Source organism: Petaurus breviceps, unplaced genomic scaffold (assembly GCF_028583685.1).
Source record: "Petaurus breviceps papuanus isolate PSGF00001 unplaced genomic scaffold, PetGlider_PUasm1.0 90825, whole genome shotgun sequence".
NCBI lineage: Eukaryota > Metazoa > Chordata > Mammalia > Diprotodontia > Petauridae > Petaurus > Petaurus breviceps.
The window spans coordinates 906,252-926,660 of record NW_027187353.1 but is presented as its reverse complement, the minus strand read 5'-3'; the positions used below and the strand labels follow the sequence as shown (position 1 = coordinate 926,660).

At 35.4% G+C, this 20,409-nt stretch overlaps 1 protein-coding gene and 1 long non-coding RNA gene across 9 annotated transcripts in view; one reads left to right on the top strand and one right to left on the bottom strand.

The window, feature by feature from the left end:
* Nucleotides 1-20,409, bottom strand: part of ASCC1 (activating signal cointegrator 1 complex subunit 1) — a 154,547-nt gene that overhangs the window by 62,718 nt on the left and 71,420 nt on the right. For all 8 annotated transcript variants that reach the window (XR_011165065.1, XM_069071080.1, XM_069071085.1 and 5 more), the window contains one exon: nucleotides 6,686-6,822. Coding sequence is in view for 7 of the 8 variants with exons in the window: in XM_069071080.1 (XP_068927181.1) it covers nucleotides 6,686-6,822 (137 nt within the window). In the remaining variant the exon portion in view is untranslated. The remainder of the gene's footprint in view (nucleotides 1-6,685; nucleotides 6,823-20,409) is intronic.
* LOC138148438 (uncharacterized) lies at nucleotides 9,644-19,490 on the top strand. Its single transcript, XR_011165066.1, has 3 exons — nucleotides 9,644-9,842; nucleotides 13,494-13,601; nucleotides 19,354-19,490. It is a non-coding gene; the product is annotated as an uncharacterized lncRNA (long non-coding RNA).

Sequence of the window (20,409 nt, the reverse complement as noted above, 5' to 3'; positions counted from 1 at the left end):
ACAAAGTAATCATAACTGTGAATGGGATGAACTCACCCATAAAACAGAAGCAGATAGCAGAATGGATTAGAAACCATAATCCAACAATATTTTATTTATAAGGGATATACTTGAAATAGAAAGACATACACTGAGTTCAAATAAAAGGCTGGAACAGAATCTAATAGGCTTCAACTAAAGTAAAAAAAAAAAAGCAGGGGTAGCAATAGTGATCTCAGAAAAGCAAAAGCAAAAATAGACTTAACTAAAAGAGATAATCAGGGAAACTATATTTTAAAAGGTACAATAATATAGTAATATCAAATTTTTTTGCAGCAAGTTTCTCTGATAAAGGCCTCATTTCTCAAATATATAGAGTATAGACCTGAGTCAAATTCATAAAAATTAGAGTGACTTCTCCAATTGGTAAATGGTCAAAGGATTTAATGAGGCAGTTTTCAGAAGAGAACAAAGCTATCTATAGTCATAAAGCACTAGGTGGCACAGTGATTAGAGCACCAGTCCTGGAGTCAAGAGGACCTGAGTTCAAATCTGGTTTCAGACATTTAATACTTACTGGTTGTGTGACCTTGGGCAAGTCACTTAATCCCAAATGCCCTGCCTTCTCCCCTCCAAAAAGCAAAAAAGAATAAACATAAAGCACTATCAATTAGAAAAATGCAAATTAAAACAACTCTAAGATACCACCTTATGCCGATCAGAAATGATAAATGCTGGAGGAGAGGAGGGAAAACAGGTACACTGAAGAACCAACAGGTGGAGTTGTGAACTGATCCAGTCATTTTAGAGAACAATCTGGAACTATGTCCAAAGGGCTACAACCCCTCTGACCCTGAAGTACTAGATCTGTGTTCCAGAGAGATCAAAGAAAAAGGAAAAGGACCTATAACTACAAAAATATTTATAGCAGCTCTTCTCATGGCAGCAAAGAATTAGGAATCAAGGGGATGTTCATCAACCGGGGAATAGTTGACCAAGTTGTGGCATGTGATTGTGATAGAGTACTACTGTGTACGTACATGTATGAAATGAATAGGGGGGATGGTTTCAGAAAAACATGGCAAGACCAATATGAACTGATACAAAGTGAAATGAGAAGAACCAGGAGATCATTGTGCACAGTAACAGCAATGTTTGTAATGATGATCAGCTGTGAAAGATTTGGCTACTCTGATCAATACAATCATCCAAGACAATTCCAAAGGTCTCATGATGAAAAAAATGCCATCCACCTCCAGAGAGAGAAATGATGAATTCTGAGTGCAACCTGAAATATCATTTTCTCACTTTATTTTTCCTGCTTTTTTAAAAATATGACTAATATGGAAATGTTTTACATATTTCACATATATAATTGCTATCCTATTGCTTGTGTTAGGGGAGGATTAGAGGGAAGATGAAAATTTCAAACTCAAAATTTAAAAAGAAAAGTGATAAAAATTGTAATAAATTTTTAAAATTATAATAAATAAATTTTTAAAATTATAATAAATTTTTTAAAAAGAAAAAAAGTCCAAAATATATTCAATGTTATTATACCTGTGGATCTCCCACCTCTGCAAGGAAGTGGGGTGGGAGTGTCTTCTCACATCTCTTCTTTGGAATCAGTCTTGTTCTTTGCAATTTCCCAACATTCACTTTTGATTGTTTTGTGAATATTCCTTCCATTTACAGTGTTACAGTCACTTGTGTATATATATTTTTAATTCTGCTCACTTTATAATGCATCACCTCATATAAATCTCTCCAAACTTCTCTGTATTCATCATGTATATTCTTTGTTTCTTACAGAACAGAAATATTCCATTACATTCATATACCAAAATTTATTTAGCTAATCTTCAGTAGATGGGTATCTGATCAGTAGATTCTGTCTTTACTCTGCTCTCTAGTTCTAATAGATTTGGGCAGTTTTCATTTGTGATTTCTTGAAATATAATGGCCAAACCTTTTTATTAGTATTTTGATCATGATTTTCAGGGAATCTAATTATTCTTAAATTATCTCTCTCTGACTTGCTTTCCAGGTCAGTTGTTTTTTTTATCAGATATTTTTTTTTCTTCAATCTTTTCACTTTGTCCTAATATCGCTTGCTGTTTCATCAAGTCACTGATTCCTGTTTGATTTATTCTAGTTTTCAGGGAACCTGTTACCTGGCTAAATTTTTCACTTTCTTTTCCAAGCTACCAATTCTCCTTCCCATTTTTTGCTCTAGAGAGTTTTTATTTCATTTTCTATACCTTGCTTCAATTCTCCTATGTATTCATGTAGCCTTTGAGGAAAATCAATTTTTTCTTCTAAATTTGTGTTTATCATTGTCATGAAGTTACTCTATCCATCCACACTGGATTTGGTGGCACCTTTAGATCTATAATAATTTTCTATACCTATCAATGTCTTCTTTTGTTTATAAATTTCTCCAGCTTTAGTTCCTGAATTGGTGCTTTGTGTCAAGGTCAGGCTCCATCCTATGTTGTGCTTCAGAGTGCAGTGGGAGTCCCTACAGGGTCTCACTCTTATCCTCCTGGGTTCTTATGCTAACTCTGCTTTCTGGAGCTAGGTCTACCAGGATTTTTTAGGTCAAGGGTGCTAAATCTTCAGGACCCTCTTCAATGTCTTAGGACAAAGTGACAGGGAGCTCAGAGCTCCTGGCAGTCCAGGTAGTCCTGGTCTGACCACTGCTGTGCTATACTGCTATTAGTTTCCCACCACTCAGATAAGACCTCTGCACCTGCTGCATCTGGATACAGAGTCCTGAAGGCTAAATATATTTCTGGTGAGTCCCTAGTCCTGCTAGGAGGCTGTCTTTCTTGGCAGCTCCCTTTCCTTCTGGCCCAATTTTTGTTAAGTTCTGAGCTGAAAGAAGTCATTTGTTTTAGATTCTCTTTGGATTCCTTGAATGTTTATTCAATCTGATAGAGATTTCAAGTTTTTTGCTTTTTTCTAGGGTAAGTATATGGGAGCTGGGAGTTCTGACTCCATTGAGGTTGCAAACTAGGCTAGAAGTCTCACTGCAGGTTATCATCAATGTATATCTATGCTAATTCACTTGCTACTTCTTCCCCAGGCCTTGTCCTTCTATCAATTGCAAACCCCAAATTAACTGTCATTTTCCCCGGTAAGTGTGTCAAAGCAAAAAAAATTCCTACAGTGCGTCAAAGCAAATCCCATATAGTTCTCAAAACTGGCCAGCTACACACAGCTTCCTTTATCAGACCAAACAGAGACATAATTTTGCATAATTCTGAAAAGAATATGGCAATATCCTCAAATTTTGTCGTTGTTTAGTCATTTTAGTTGTGTCCAACTCTTCGTGATCCCTTTTAGGGTTTTCTTGGGAAAGATACTGGATTGGCTCGCCATTTCTTTCCCCAGATAATTTTATAGATGAGGAAACTAAGGCAAAGTTAAGTGACTTGCCCAGGGTCACACAGCTAGTAAGTGTCTGAGGCTGAATTTGTACTAAGATCTTCCTGAGTCTAGGCCCAGCGCTCTATCCACTGTGCCACCTAGCTGGCCCCAGTGTCTCCAGATAGTCATCTAATAAAATCCAGTAGTAGGTCAGAATGATAAGTATATATATGCAGTGATACAAAAGACCTTTAAATTTATTTTCATCTATGTGGCAATTAAAAAGCAGGGGAAAATTTTAGAATCTTAAAACAATAATTCCCCTTTACTATGACGTCCAAAATAGTATATGTGACCCTAGGATGTGATCCTCATGCAGAGAAAATGTGACAATTTTTGATAATATTGCTTCTCTTTCTATGTACTTTTTCTTCCTTCTTTTCTCTCAAGATTTCTGTCTTCCTAGTTTTATTTATTATAATTATTATTATTATTTTTATTTTTGCTTTTTGGAGGTAGGAAGGCAGGGCAATTAGGGTTAAGTGACTTGCCCAAGGTCACACAGCTAGTAAGTGTTAAATGCCTGAGGTCAGATTTGAACTCAGGTCCTCCTGACTCCAGGGCCCCTGCTCTATTCCCTGCACCTCCTAGCTTCCCCTAATTATCATTATTTATTTATTTACTATTCTTCCTATACTTTATTTCCATTTTTATGCCTTTTTTCTCAGGTCAGCTGGGTGCCACTTGCTACTAATTTCTACCCTCACTCCCAGTGCTCTGCACCTAGAAAACAAGTACTTATCTTATATCTGCCATGCCCTTCACACCCTGCTCCCAAGCAGAATAGAAGCTCCTTGAGTACTCTGTTTTGGCTGTACCTTTGTATCCATAGTGCCTAGCACAGTGCTTGAAAACATAGTAGACATTCAAAAAAGGTTTATTGGAATTGATATGATTAGCACCTAGAGTGACATTAACAGCTGAAAAGGTTGCTCACATAGATGTAAGGGCACAGGCGGCCTAGGTGTATAATGACTGCTTTGTATTCTGTTAGATTGGCATCCCTCCAATTCTACTTCTCTCAGTGAAAAAAGTATCCACTGGGGATATATTTAGGGCATTACAGTTCACTAACCACAGTGAATAATTCATCTGGAGTCTATATAGTTACATGACCCCTTAAAGCAAGAGCTAAAATACAAGATCAAGTTTCCAACCTAGTATCAGCCTTTAAACATATTCCCAAGTCTAAAACAAATACTCAAACCTGTACAAAAGACCTTTTCTTCAAATATCCATACTCTAACATTGATTGACCCATTTAAAGTATGAATCCAGCCACATTTTTCAAAATCTTAAAATCAGAAAATCTGTCAAATAAAACAAAGTATACCAATACATCATTTATGCTTAATACTCTTATTTTTACTCTTGAATTTGGGATCTTAATACCATTTAACTGCTAAATATCTCTACCTATTTGCTAACTACTCTAGCTCTTAAGATGATAGCTTTTACCCAGAATAGATTTCAGGAGATGAAGAAATAACTTTATTTCATCTAAACAAACACTTCATTTAGGGAAACAAGTTACATTTATTTAGCCAATCTTTATACTTCATCTGCTCCCAAAACAATTCCCCCAAAAAAGCAAACTAATTTTACGGTAAATGGTCAAACTGTTTTCTTGATAACTGATTGGATTCAAATGACATTCTAGAAAAGGTGGCCTGAGTTTTTCCCATGTGCTAAAGAATCTTTCCTGGGCAACTCTGTCTTATTTCAAAAGCACAACTTAAAAGTTTCAATTGCTGTTTTCTTCTTATGTCAAAAAATTCTTAGTAACAATTAAATTTGTGTTTTATTCTTTATCACACAATTCTTGATGTTTTTAGAGTTCTCTGATTTGGCATTCAGCAACACAAAGGATACCCAAGAGGCATCAAAGAGAGCTTTTACAGAAAAAGTCTCATGTGTTTTAGGGTGAAACTCAGGTGACAAAAATCAGTGGCCTGAATTTTATTAGATTAAGAGAACTAATAATTTTCTAAATAATATATCTTATCTTCCTTTAAGTCTTTCTGAGCAGTATTATCCTTTTAGCTGTGAAAAAGATTGTAGAATAAACAAACCTGTGACCAAAAATTTACGTTACTGGATTTTATTTATCTGGGTTAAGGTTAGTTGTTCTAGGTACAAATAAAAGAATAAAAAATGATTCTTTCTATTAGTTAAATCTATCTTATTTTTTATAGCAAAAGCATATAAAAGAACTAGGAGTTTGCAAATATTGAATTGAGAATATCAAGCTCTTATGAATTCTAGGTAACGAGCTTAAAAAAGGCAGTTCTACCCAGCCTTAACTGAAGCACAACATACAAGAGCTATTTTATCACTGGAGACTACAAACAAAAGGCATGATGCAAACCAAATCAGCTTGTGATTATTTTTAAGAAAATTGTCTTGATATGGAAAACTAATAAAGGGGGAAAAACAGATAAGGCCCCAAAACAACAATCATTGCATTACAGGGTTTGGCATTTTATGTAATCAAATTTTAAACCTTCACCTTTTTCAACTCAATACCAAAGTTCATTTCTATAAGAACAAGTTACGAGGGTGGGAAAAAGAAAAAATGAAATTATGAAGGAATAAATTAAGCTACCTGTAGTCTATTTTCAAATCCCTCTTTACTCACCACTGGATGGGGTGGGGTAGGGGAGCCTGCAGGAAGGTAGGGAGGGAGAATATGAAAATTATTATCCTACATTTACATCTGAACTGGAACATCAATAAAAAGAAAGTCCTGAAATAAAGGCATCAGGGTCATCCCCAACCTCCTTAGAAAATTCAATTGTCTGGACAGTTCTCCAAGTCCTTAGTGTATCTCAGACATGGCTACCTGTATCGAGATACCTCTGAGTCTTCTGAGGAAGGAAAAAAGATTTTACTGGCAAGCTATATTTGATTCTAGTAGAATAGACTGAATTCTAACTGTGAAAGGTAATGGAAAGATTTCTGGATAAAATAAGAGACAAGTTCTGGTGGACACAAGAAAATCACTTTGCAGAAAGCGTATTTTGTACCATCTGAACTAAATTTCTCAAACTTAAAACACTGATCATACTCCAGATATAACCAAAACATTTAATAATATATCTATATTTAAATTTTATTTCATTAGTAAATTAGTGAATCACTGTTTAGTGATCCGAAAGTTCAAGCTCTACAGATGTGTGAATCAGTTAAGATTGTTCTCCACCATACTACGGCTCTCTGAAGAGGTAAGCAGTACACCCAGACTATCCTTTCTCCACACATTTAGATCACTTACTTGATAAAAGCTTCTTTACACTGCTGCAGTAGTTCACACGCCCCCTGGATCTCTTGATCATTGAGAAGTACCAGAGTTCCAATAGTCAGATGAAGTTTTGCTGGATTTTGGAAAAGGCAACTGCTGACTCCACGATCCTGTTGCCAAAGGAAGGAAAGGAAAAGGCCTTATCAATATGGAAACTGAATGATATTGTGAGAAAATGGATTGCACTCAAGAAATTTACCAAATGATGCCTAAGCTAAAAGAAAATATCATGCCAATTTTCTACTCCCTTTCTTTTATTAACTATGAATAATAAGAAGCCTCAGAAGAATCACTACGAGAGCAATGTAAAATAGGTGTAAGCAGTGTGTAACACAAGACAAATCAGAAACTATGAAGAACTGGAGTAAAGGATGTTATCAAAGAAATACAAGATTAAAAAAAGAAAATGGACTAGTCATGTTGCAAGAACCAGGAATAAGCAGTGGACAACTCATGTATTTCACTGGTATACCCATGAGCTCAGGAGAAAAGTGAGGGTCATTTACACATTAGGTGGACTCCCTGTTTTGAACCTATGGGAACAGGAAGGAAGGAAAGAATGAAGGAACAAAGGAAGGAATCACGCTTCAACTTGTACTCTTGAGTCCATCAGCTCTTTATCTGAAGGTGGATAATATACCAAGTGTAGTTTCTAAAAATATGTTTTGTTCTTAACCACTTTCAGTGAACCAGGAACACCTTTAATACCAATTATCCATTGTACCTAAAAAAGAAAAGAATCATCTATAAGCACTGCTACTACTCTCCTGATATCTATTTAAGGACTCTTGGCCAAGGAATTTCAGACTTGCTACTAAATCCAACTGCCTTTTCTGTCTTCATCCTTCTTTACTTCTCTTCTGTTGGACACCTCCATTTTTCCTGGAAACTCTCTAATCCCTTGGCTTCTTGTTCTCTTCTGGCTCTCCTTCTACACTCATTCTCAGGCTTCTTTATTGCATCATCATTCATCTTCTGACCCCTTAAGGTAAGTGTCTTCTAAGACTCTGTACTGGCCTTTCTCCTTTGTGACCTCAAATGTTCCCATATATACAAATGTCATCTCTACACAAATCTCTGTCTACCCCTAATCTCTCTTATTAATTAATTGTGATCCCACAATGTCAACCAGTGGATATCTCCTCCTGGATATCCTGTAAGTGTCTCAAATTCACCATCTTGCCACCAAAAGCTACAGTTCCCTACTTCTGTTCAGAACAGCACCATCTTCCCACTCTTCCAAATTTATAACCTTGGGATCATCCTTGACTCTTTTCTCTATCTCATTCCCTACATCCAGTAGATTGCCACAGTAACTTTTACATTTGTCCCCTTCTCTACAAGCACTCACACAGCCATTACTCTCCTTCAAGCCTTCATTACCTCTTGTCTGAGCAACTGTAATAATGGCCTTTTAAATGGTCTCCCTGCTTTCAGTCTCTTTCTCTCTTCTACAATCCATTCACCATAAAGCTGTCAAAATAATCTTCCTACATAACAGATCTGATAATGTCACTCTCTGGTACATCAAGGAACAAATCAAAGAAAGGATAATTTCATTATTGATAATGACAGCAATAAGACAACACTCCACAATTTGAAGGATGCTGCAAAAGCAGTCCTTAAAGGAAAAATTATGTCTCTCAATCCTTTGATTCACAAAAAAGAGAAGAAAAAAAAATCAATGAATTGGGAATACAACTCAAAATACTAGAAAACCAACACATTTTTAAACTCCAATTAAATACTAAAATAAAAATCTTGAAAATTAAGGAAATTAATATAATTAAAAGCAAACAGAAAACAACGAATGAATAAATAAAATAGGAACTAGTTTTTTGGGGGAAAAAACAGATAAGCCACCAGCTAATCTGACAAAAAAGCAGAAAATCACATTACCACCAGTATAAAAAAAAATGTACAACAAATGAAAATACAAAATGATATTGTTAGAAACAATTTTGCCCAACTACATGCCAATTAAAAATAACAAATGAATAAATGAATATTTATAAAAATCTGAAATACTTAACAGAACAAGAAATAAAGAATTTAAACAATATAATTACAGAGGAATAAAGTGAATGAGCCATAAATGAATTTCCAAAGGCAAAAAGCTCCAGGACCAGTTGTATTCACAACTGAATTCTATCATTCAAAGAATGATTAATTCCAATATTACATAAATTGCTGCAAAAATAGCAAAAGAAGGGATAATACCAAATTCCTTCTATGATACAATATGGTCTTAATACATAAATCAGAAAAGAAAAATTATGGACTAGTATCCCTAATGAACATAGATGCAAAATGTTAGCCAAAAAGGTAAAAATAACATATCACAAAGTTATATACTATGACCAGGTTGGACTTATGCTAGGAATGTAGCATTAGTTTAATATTGGGAAAACTGTAAACTTAACCATATCAATAACAAAAATCAACCAAAATCATACAGTTACATCAATAGATACAGAAAAAGGTTTTGACAAATACAACATTCATTTTTGTTAAAAACACTAGAAAATATAGGAGTAAATGGACCTTTCATTAAAATAATAAAGAGTATACTTCAAGGGCTACCATTATATATAACAGATAAACTAGAGTCTTCCCCAATAAATCAAAGGGTGAAAAAAAGATGTCCATTGTTTCTACTTATGCTAGAAATTCTGACAACAGAAACGAGATAAAAAAAAAAACTGAGAGAATAACCACAGTAAAGAAAAAACAAAATTATCACTTTTAATAGATGATATATATTATGGGAATGGGAATCTGAAGATCCTTGGTCCCTTGATAGGCTTAAGTGACTCTGAGAACCTTCCCTGATTTGAAAATATACTCTGCCCCCTAATAGGCTGAATGTGGTCACATGGAGCCTATGGCAGGAGACTTGTTTTTCAGGAATGCCTACACCTTGTTACTTTGTGATTGTGCAGTGGGTCACAAGGGTTGTGATGATCTCTGACCCAGAAGAAGGCTATATATACCTTGATGTGAGGTTTTGCTGTGGGGCCCACTTTGAGAAGAGTTATGTGATTTAACCAGATGAGACGATGGGCAGACATTGAGCCCCCTGGCTTTGAAAACCCAGATGTTGGTGCTTCCCTCTCTGGTAACTGACTAGGTATGGATATAATGGTCAGACAGCTGGAAGCCTATCTGCTGGTCTGTTTCTCTGTCTGTATTTGTTGTCTGCTTGTAACCTGTTTGTATTTTCTGACATTCAGGGTGCTGACCTTTTCCCCCTGAACTAGGTAAATGACATATGTTTGATTAAAGCAAGATTGTTAATCCATTTTGAGGTGCTTTCCTTTAGAAAAGCAGATCTAGGAACCTGTGCTAGTAGCCATCCTGGGTATGCTAGGGTGCTTGCTGCTACAATTTGATGGTATGCCTCTAAAAAAGACCATTTTTAAAAAAGTTTTAAAAGTTTAGAGGTTTAAAAGACCTCTAAAAAGTCCATTTTAAAAGTTAATTGGTACAATTAATAATAACTTCATGAAATTTAGATATAAAATAAATTCACACAAATCATCTGTATTTCTATATAATAGCAATTAAACCTAGCAGGAAGAGAGAGAAAAAGAAATTCCACTTGAAATTACTAAAGAATGCATAAAATATCTGAAAGGTTACTTTCCAAGATACCTACAAGAACTATATAACTACAAGTACAAACTGTTTACAAAAATAAAGACCTAATTGGAAAAGTATTAATTGTTCATGAGTTGAATGAGTCGCTCTAATAACAAAGAAAAAACCAACTACATTAATATATTCAATGCTATATCAAACTACCAAAATATTATGTTTCAGAAATAGAAAAAATAATGATGAAATTCATAAGGAGGTTAAAAGGGGTCAAGAAACTGAAAAAAAATAATTACAGCAAATGGGAATGAAGGGAATCTAACAGTACCAGATCTCATATTTTACTGAAAAGAATAATAATTATTTTTAAAATTGGTACTGGTTAAAAAAATAGAAAGATTAATCAGTGGAACAGATTAGTTATACAATATACAGGAAAAAGTATATTTTGTACCTGTATTTGATAAAAGTTAAGACCCAAGATACTGGGATAAGGACTACTTGACAAAAATTTCTGGGAAAATGAAATATGGAAGAAAGATTTAGACTAATACCTCATATCTTGTATATACATATGTGTATGTGTATAAGTTCTAAATGAGTATGTAACCTAGGTATAAAAGGTTATACCATAAACAAATTAGGAAAACATGGAAAAAATTATCTATCAGATCTGTGAATAGTAGAAAAGTTCATGACCAAATAAGGGATAAAGATGATTACAGAAGATAAAATGAATAATCCTAATTACATAAAATTTAAAAGTTTTCACCCAAACAAATCCCAAGATTTTGCTAAGATTAAAGAGAAACAACTGACTAGGGAAATAACACACCTGTAACTTGACTCTAGCACAGTAATGTCATTTCGGTCCTCTCTGAGAATGAAGGACAACAATCAGTACAATGTCCTCCTGGTTTTGCTCACTTCACTCTGCAACAATTCATGTAGGTCTTTCTAGGTTTTTCTGAAATCATCCTGCTCATCATTTCTTATAGTACAATAGTATTCATTCCATCACAGTCATATACCACAACTTGTTCAGTCATTCCTCAATTGATGGGCATCCCCTCATTTTCCTATTCTTTGTCACCATAAAAAGAGCTCCTATAAATATTTTTGTATAAATAGGTCCTTTACCCTTTTTTAAAAAAAATCTCTTTGGGATACAGACCTACTAGTGGTATTGCTGGATCAAAGAGTGTGTACAGTTTTATAGACCTTTGGGTATGGTTCCAAATTGCTCTCCAGAATGGCTGGATTAGTTCACAACTCCACCAATATTGCAGGTACCCCAATTTTCCCACATCCCCTCCAACTTTTATTATTTTCATTTTCTGTAATATTAGCCAATCTGATAGGTATAAGGTAGTAACTCAGAATTGTTTTAATTTGCTTTTCTCTGAGTCTTTTAGAGCATTTTTTCATATGGCTATAAATAGCTTTGATTTCTTTATCTGAAAACTGCCTACACTACAAACAGGCAATTCTCAAGAGAAGAAACCCAGGCCACCTATAGCTATATATAAAATAAAATAGAAAAAATGCTCCAAAATACTACTAATTTGATAGATACAAACTAAAGCAATTATGAGAATCCACTCCACATTCATCAATGAAAAAGATGATAGAAAAGGAAAATGATAAACATTATAAGATCTGTGGAAAACCAGGTACATTAAAGTACTGTTGGTGAACCTATGAATCGATACAACTATTCTGGAAATCAATTTGGAATTATCATTATTAACTGATAATTATAATTATTAATTGATACAGCTAAACCACTGCTAGACCTATAATCCAAAGAGATAAAAGAGAAAGGGAAAAAAACCTCATTTGAACAAAAATATTTATAACCCTGATAGCTAAAAACAGAGCGCCAGCCCTGGAGTAAGGAGGACCTGAGTTCAAACTCAGCCTTGGACACCTGACACACTTACTAGCTGTGTGACCTTGGGCAAGTCACTTAACCCCAACTGCCTTGCCTTCCCCCCTCAAAAAAAAAACCCTAAAAACTAAAGGAATGTCCATTATTTAAGGAACAGGTGAATAAGCTGTAATACAAGAATGTGATGAAATTTTATTGCACTGTAAGACATGAAGAAATAATAATTGTTTAAAAAACATGGAAATCACATTTGAACTGCTGCAGATTGAAGCAAGCAGAACCAGAACAATTAATAAGATTGCAACACTGACAAGTGCAATTAAATGTAACTGGAAAATATTTAATAAAGTAAATAAAAATATAATAACCTAGATGATATTAATACGTGGTTTTCCAAGTCAATAAGCACCCCTTAAGAGTCCTTATGTACAATTTAGTGGCATCCAGAATGATTTGAGTTTAACACCACTGTTTTATACTCTAACATCAATATTATAAAAATGAACAAATCTAAAGACTTTTATAAACTGATAAAGAATGAAATAAACAGAACCAGGAAAACAAGAACAGCACTGTAAAAAGCAAACTTTGAAAGCTTAAGAACTATGATCAATAATAACTACCCATAATTTTAGGGCACCAATCATAAAACATGCTATCCCTTAACAGAAAGGTGATGGTTGGGATGCAGGGCATAGAATGACATACACACACACATATGTATGCATGCATATATGTATGTATATGTATGTTTATATATACATGTATATGTGTATATACATATATAGCATACAACAATTAAGGCAATTTGTCTTGTTTGACTATACAGATTTGTTACAAGGAATTTGTGTTTTCTTCTTCCTAATACAGTAGGGGGTAAGAGAGAAAAATAGATTTGTTAATTTTTTAAAATAGAGACAAGGGTGCTACAGGTGTGTAATGTTGTATGCATTTCAGGTACATTATTAGTTTTAATTAATTGCTTTACTTTGTTACAAGAGACCTCATTGAGGGGAGATAATCTGTAAATGTAATTTAAAAACACAGCATATCAGTTAAAGAAAACAATAGATGAGAATTACTGGCATAGAGATAATAATAGAATTCTTAGGAAATAGTATAAAGGAGAAGAGAGAAGAGTCCAGGTCAGAACCAGGACAGGGTACAGAGGTAAACTAGATAACAATGGGTCTTTTAAAGTATTTCTTCAGTTGATAAAAATAAAATCAGTTTCTTGTGTTGAACCATTTCACCTTTGCAAGGACTTTAGCTGGTGAGTATTTTCTTTTCTAGGTCTTTAGTAAATGTGGCTACTGAGGGACTGGAACGTGCAGCAACCTGAAGATATTGTCTACCAAGACTTGCACCTGAAAATCTTACTGCATTTCCACCAGATAAATGGTAAGGTAACATATGGCTACCTAAATGGACCACGAAGGAAGTTTTGCCTAAGTAAAGGAAATAACGAGCAACCTCTTAGTATTTCTTTTTGTTTAATCTATTAATTAAGGCCGCCATCAACTAAGAGAAAGCAAATGCTGATCATAGACTTCTAAAAGGCAGAAGCCGTTCTTATAAGTTTTCCTGGAAATGTAAAACACAGCTGTTAAGTTAATGGTCATTTCCTGATTTTGAAGCCCTCAGTCTAGTGCAACACCACTACATCAACCTTCTTGCTGAAATCCTCAATTCTGTGATATGCCATTAGTAATCACCACGTTATCACAGATGCTTGATTGATCTTTTTTAATCCAGTACTCTGGCCTCCACTGGGGGCAGAACTGCTGGCATTGCTATCAACATGAACAATTAACAGGGAACTAAAGCTCAGCAGAAACTGAAAATGTCAAACTTGAAATAGGGATTGTGAAAGGCGTTATAGTTCACTCCCACTCTACATTTCAATCACAGCTGATATAAAATTCAAGTTGAAAATCAACTGCCTGTTGACCACAGACAAGAACTAACCCAGATAGCTCAGCCAAAGCTGACACCCAGCAAAAGAAATATCTATCGCTATTCTTCCAATCCAGAAAGCTAGCAATATCACAAAAGCAGGAAAAATAATTTAGAAAACTTAGCTTACAACCTTATGTTTCAGTCTGATGGCAAAGGATTCTTATGATTAACCTGAACACCAACCACCAGACAGCTGTTACCAATGAACAAAAAAGCCCAAGAGCTCTAGGAAGAGCTCTCCCCTCCACTCCCCAATCTAGTCTGTTTCCAACCTGGCAGCCATCATCCAGGGCAAGAACCCTTGTGAAAACAATCTGGCAACTGCCATGTCAGTTATTGCAAACACCAGTCCCCCTAGTAGCCACAATAATCGAAGACCTGGAAAAGAAAATTCTTGACAACCCAAGTCCTTGCAACCATGAAATGGTTAAACACAAGAAATAGATTTGGTTTTATCAACTGAAAAGACATTTTAAAAAATCTATTACTATCTGCTTTGCAACTGCACTCTACAGAACATGAGATCAGTATGTAATGTCTTGCTATGTGTTATCTTGCCATATTAGAACATGGGCACTTTGAAAGCAAAGATCATTTTGCTTTTCTATTTGTATCTCAAGTGCTTAGCAATCAATCACCCAATCAACAAGCATTTATTTAGCAAATATGAGCCAGGAACTGTGCTGGGTGCCAGGGATAGATACAAATCCAAAGAATAAAACAATTCCTATTTAGAATGAGCTTACATTCTAATGGAAGAGAAAGTAAATACATACAAAAATATGTATAGAATAAATATGCAGTTATTAAGTAGTTTAAATCTAAGATAGTTTGGGAGGGAGGGCATGAGCAGTTGAAGGATAAGGAAAAGCCAGTTCCTTTACACATAGTGAGTAGTTAATAAATGCTTGAGAGTGCTTAATAAATGCTAAATTCATTTAGTTGTTTTTCAAGCCCTAGGATATCCATTATCCAAGAGTAGGACTCCAAAGGACATAGATCACAATTTACAAAGTTTAAAAGGTCAGAAGATTGGGTGATGGAGGTAAGTAAATACCCTAAGAGCCAGAGACAAAAAATGAACTTACAAAATCTGACTACCATTTTGTCTTCTCTTATGCATTCCAGGTGTAACCAGAGCTTTGGGAGTATTAATCAGTGTAGTTTAACAGAAAGAATATCTTACTTGAAGGAAACTGTAGGTATATGATGATCTGGAACTAAACTTGTGTAAAATAAAGGAACCAGTTAATCTTTATCCTTTTTTGCTATAAAAAAGTTATGTCAATAATTAAATACTATGATTTTTCCTCCCCTTTAAATATCCCTAGTTAATATATAAGTAAATCAGTTCTAGTCCTTCCTACTTTTAGAGAAACTCACCATCCCTATTTTAAGAGAACTATATAAGAAGAGAAAAATGTAGTATGCCTTCTCTTCCTCCAAATACATGTAACTCCCTTTTTTCTTTTATCTCAAAGGCCTCATATAACCACTTCTAGGCATGTGACATCATCCTCATTCACATGAGACAGTTCTTCTTTTCTCACTGCTGACAAAGGCATACAGACTACTAAATGAACAACCTGTTTTTCTGTAGCATAATACAAAACTACAAGAGGAACTGCCATATCACCTCCATTACTCTCCAACTAGTGAAAATGTGCACAAACAAAACCTCTCTGGTAGTGGCTCTAGACTTCACATATAAACCCAAATCTGCTGACCATTACTAGAGGTCCGGAAGAAGCCAAGTCCCCTGAGTTTTCTTACATACTTACTCTGATTCACCACTGAGAAGCAATCCACTAAGGCCCCTCCTTCCCTTTCAAACAAAGCTGTCTAGAGTCAGACGGTAGATTCCTCAAATGTAATTTAAACCTTTACCCCCAGTCCAATCTTCGATACTCCTTAGTCTGGCATTCAGAATCTTTCATCAGATGCCATGCTGCCTTTTCAGCCTTCTCTCTCGTCTTAATTTCTCTTCTGATCTCCAGGACTACATTGTTGTCATTCTTCAGTCAGTTCAGTTGTGTCTGACTCTCCATGACCCTTTCTGGGGTTTTCTTAGCAATGACACTGCAGTAGTTTGCCATTTCCTTCTCCAGTTCATATTACAGATGAGGAAATGAGACAAACAGGGTTCAGTGATTTGCCCAAAGTCCCACAGCTAGTGAGTGTCTGAGGCCAGATCTGAACTCAGGAAGATGAGTCTTCTGGACTTCAGGTCCAGCATTCTGTCCACCTCTCCACCTAGCTGCCCTACAATACCAAATGCCTACTGGACATTCACAACCAAATGTCCTAAAGGCATCTCAAACTCATTATGTACAAAATAGAATTAATTTTCCCCCAAAACCCACCCCTCTTCCAAACATCATTATTTCTACTAAAGGCACTACCATTCTTCAGTTTTCCAGGTTCGAAAACTCAGTATGATATTCAGCTCCCTCACCTTCTCCACAAATATCCCATGAGGTGTCAAATCTTGTAGATTATACCTCTACAACATCTCTGTCTCCATCTCTCTAAGATGTTACTTCAGGTACTCTTCACCTTTCACCCTGACTACTGCAAACAGCCTCCTAATGGGGTTCCATTCTCCATACAATTGGCAGTGATATTCCTAAAGCACAATTATCACAATACCATTCCCCTGCTCAATAAACTCCAAAATGACCCTAAGATCAACTACAAATTCCTGTTTGCCATTGGAAGTCCTTTAAAACATACTCAAATCTACCTTTCCAGGTTTATTTCCACGTCTACCTTATATATTACTCACTTTCATGCATTCAATGATCTAATAAAAAACATCTTGGTAGTCTTCACACAAAAAATTCCATCTCTTATTTGCATGCCTTTGTATAGGCCATCCCCATGTGTGGAATTTACTCCCTCACAGAATCTGAGAATTTAAGAGCTATAAGGAACCCCAGAAGCCATCCAGTCTAAGGCATACATAAAATTAACTCTCATTATAATGTAACTGATCATGGAAATCATGGAATGATGGAATGATCACAGAATGATCACTAGAGTAATTTTGGAACCTCTGACTGAAAACCTCTAAGGAGAGAATGAATTACTACTGTTCTAATTGTGAGATTTTTCCTGACATCTACCCTCAATTTGCTATCTATTGCTTTTCAATCCATCCCCTGGGGCCAAAAAAAGCCAATCTACATAACAACCCATCAAATACTTGACCCAGCTGCCACGTGGGCACAGGGAATGTTTTGTTTTTCTTTGTCCACAACTCCATAGCTTTAAAGCTCAATCAAGTTCCATCTTCTACATCGACTAATTAACAAGTACTGAAGTGGCTTCTATCTGTCAAAAGAAATTCTAAAAAGGAATAAAATAAGGACCTAGATACATATACACATAATGAATATAAAGAGGATAAGTATAAATAACAAAGTATTTAAAAGGTCTTTTGAGAAAGAGGGCATTAGCAGTTGGAGAAATTACAAAAGGCTTCACTAAAAGATGATGCCCAAGTTTGGCCTTCAAGGGAAGAAGGATTCTATGAGGCAGAGGAGAGGAGAGACCTCATTCCAGACTTGAGGTACAGCAAATGCAAAGGAACGAAGACTAGAGATGGAGACCATATTTGAGTAACAGAGAGAAAGCCCATTTGGATCACAAGTGCGGAATGGAGAGGAATGTAAAATGAAGCTGGAAAGATAGGTTGGAGCACAGTTGTAAAGGTCTTTAAAAATTAAAGAGAGGCTTTTATTTGATCCTAGAAACAGCAAGAAGCCTATAGAGTTACACACATTGCTAGTGAGTGTCTGAGGCCAGATTTGAACTCAGGAAGATTAGTCTTCTGGACTTGGCTTGGTCAGATCTGTACTTCAGGAAAAGCATTTCAGTAACAGTGTGTGGCATGGATTTGAGTAGGGAGACACTCAAAGAAGAAAGAACAATTAGAAGGCATTTAACATAGTCTACTCAAGAGCTGATAAGGGTCTGAACTAAGGTGACAGCTATATGAAAGGACTGGAAGCCAGATCTGTGAGAGGAGAAATAGTTTGAGGTAGAGGAAAAGGACCTGAAAGAATGGTAGTACCTGATCCCACAAGCTGACAGTGCCTCTCACTCCCAAAATGATCTTGTATTTTTTTGTATCTATTTATACAAGGTTATATATCTCCAGAGAAAATTTATAAGCTCTTATAAAATACTTGTCACCTGATTAATTCTCAAATTCTTACCCTCCTATACAAACCTAATACTTCAACCAGATTAGACTACTCATCATCCTCCCTATACAGTCAATACATCCATGCCTCCACATCCTTGCTCACAACATCTCCTATGACCTGAATGGCTTTTGTTTCTCTTCAGATCTCCTGGTGAATCCTATCCACCTACTGAATAAACTATCTCAACAAAAAATGGAAAATTACAACTGGCAGAGGGAGTGGCTTCAGGAAAAAAGGCATACTAATTCACTGATAATGGAGCTGTGAATTACTCCAATAATTCTGGAAAGCAATTTAGAACTTTACCCAAAAAGTTATTAAACTATGCATATCCTTTGAACCCATGATACCACAAAAAGGATTATACCCCAAAGAGTTCAAAGAAAGAGAAAAAGAATTCATATGAGCAAAAATATTTATAGCAGTTCTGCAAGCTAACGAGTACTCATCAGTTGGGAAATGGCTGAAGAAATTAAGATGTATGAATGTAATGAAATGAACATCATAAGAAATGGTCTAGAGAAACCTGAGAATACTTATAAGAACCGATGCTGAGTGAAATGAGCAGAAACAAGAAAACAATTTATACAACAACATAGTAAAGACAAACAACTTGTTTTTTATTTCTATTTTTTTCCAAAGGAAAATCTACCTTATCTCCCTCTCAACTCTAAACCCCTCCCCCCAACTGAGAAAGCAATAAAAAGCAAACCCCTGTTAGAAACATGTATAATCAAGTAAAAAAATCCCAAATTGGCCATGTTAAAAAAAAAAAAGACAATTATGAAAGACTGAAGAATTCTAATAAAATGACCAAGCATGATTCCAGAGTACTAGTAATGAAGCGTGATACTCACCTACTACAGAGAGGTAATCAAATCAAAGAATGAGACATAGTTTTTGTGACACAGCAACATGAAAAGCTGCTTTACCTGACTATACCTATTTGTTATGAGGGTTTTGTTTTTCTTTTCTGTCAATAGGGGCAAGAGAGTAGGAAGAAAGAGAGAAGATAAGGACAGGGTTGCCAAACAGAAGAGAAGTCACTGAAATACGTTTTTGAAATGCACAGAAGAAAACAGAAGGAAGCTCACATGAAAATCCTTCTGAGATTATTTCCAGTTTACCCCATGTATATCTTGTACACACACAGTTGCGGGCGTGATGTCCTCCCTCATTAGAATGGGAGTGCCTTGGGATCCGGGACCGTTTCGCCTGTCTTTATATTCCGGATGCTTAGTACTCTGCCTGGCATATAGTAAGACATAATAAATGCTTATTAACTTGACAAGCAATACAACTTTGAAAGAAATATACTGAATTTATTATTTAAAAGAAAAAAAAAGTTGTACATAATAGAGATTCACAGTTTCATGTAATAATCTCTGTTCCACACATATGGTAGTGCTCATTTTAGTTTGTTTAACATTCTCTGTTCTTAAGAATAACAGAATAAAATTTTAAAACTGGCTCATTCAACTTCTTTCATGAAGTTTTCTTTGTTCCTGTCTGAACAATAATGTCCTTTTCCCCACCTTACAGCTCATAAGGCACACTTTACTTCCCTCTTATGTGTTCATGATGTATTATTTTCTATTTTACTTGTCTGTATATATGTTATATCCCTCCTCCTCAGACTGTAAGTCACATAACAGCAGGAAACACGTCTTGTCTAAACTTTGTATAACTCCAGTACCTAGCATGGTGCAAAACATTTTATCCATTATCTCATTTGAGCCTCACAATATACCCCTCTGAGATATATACTATCTACTAATACTAGGAAATTAAGGGTAAAAAAGGTTCTTGCTCATAATTACACATCTAGTAAATTTCAGCAAGATCTGAATCCAAGTCTTCCTGACTAGAAATCCAACACTATGTCCACTATATCATACTGCCTGAGAATCTCATTGAGGTTGTCTTCCTCAATTTTGCTACAATAATAGCTTATACTTAAATAGTCCTTTGCACATGACTTCATTTGATCGATTTGATTCTGAAATGAAATGACCAAGCATGATTCCAGAGTACTAGTA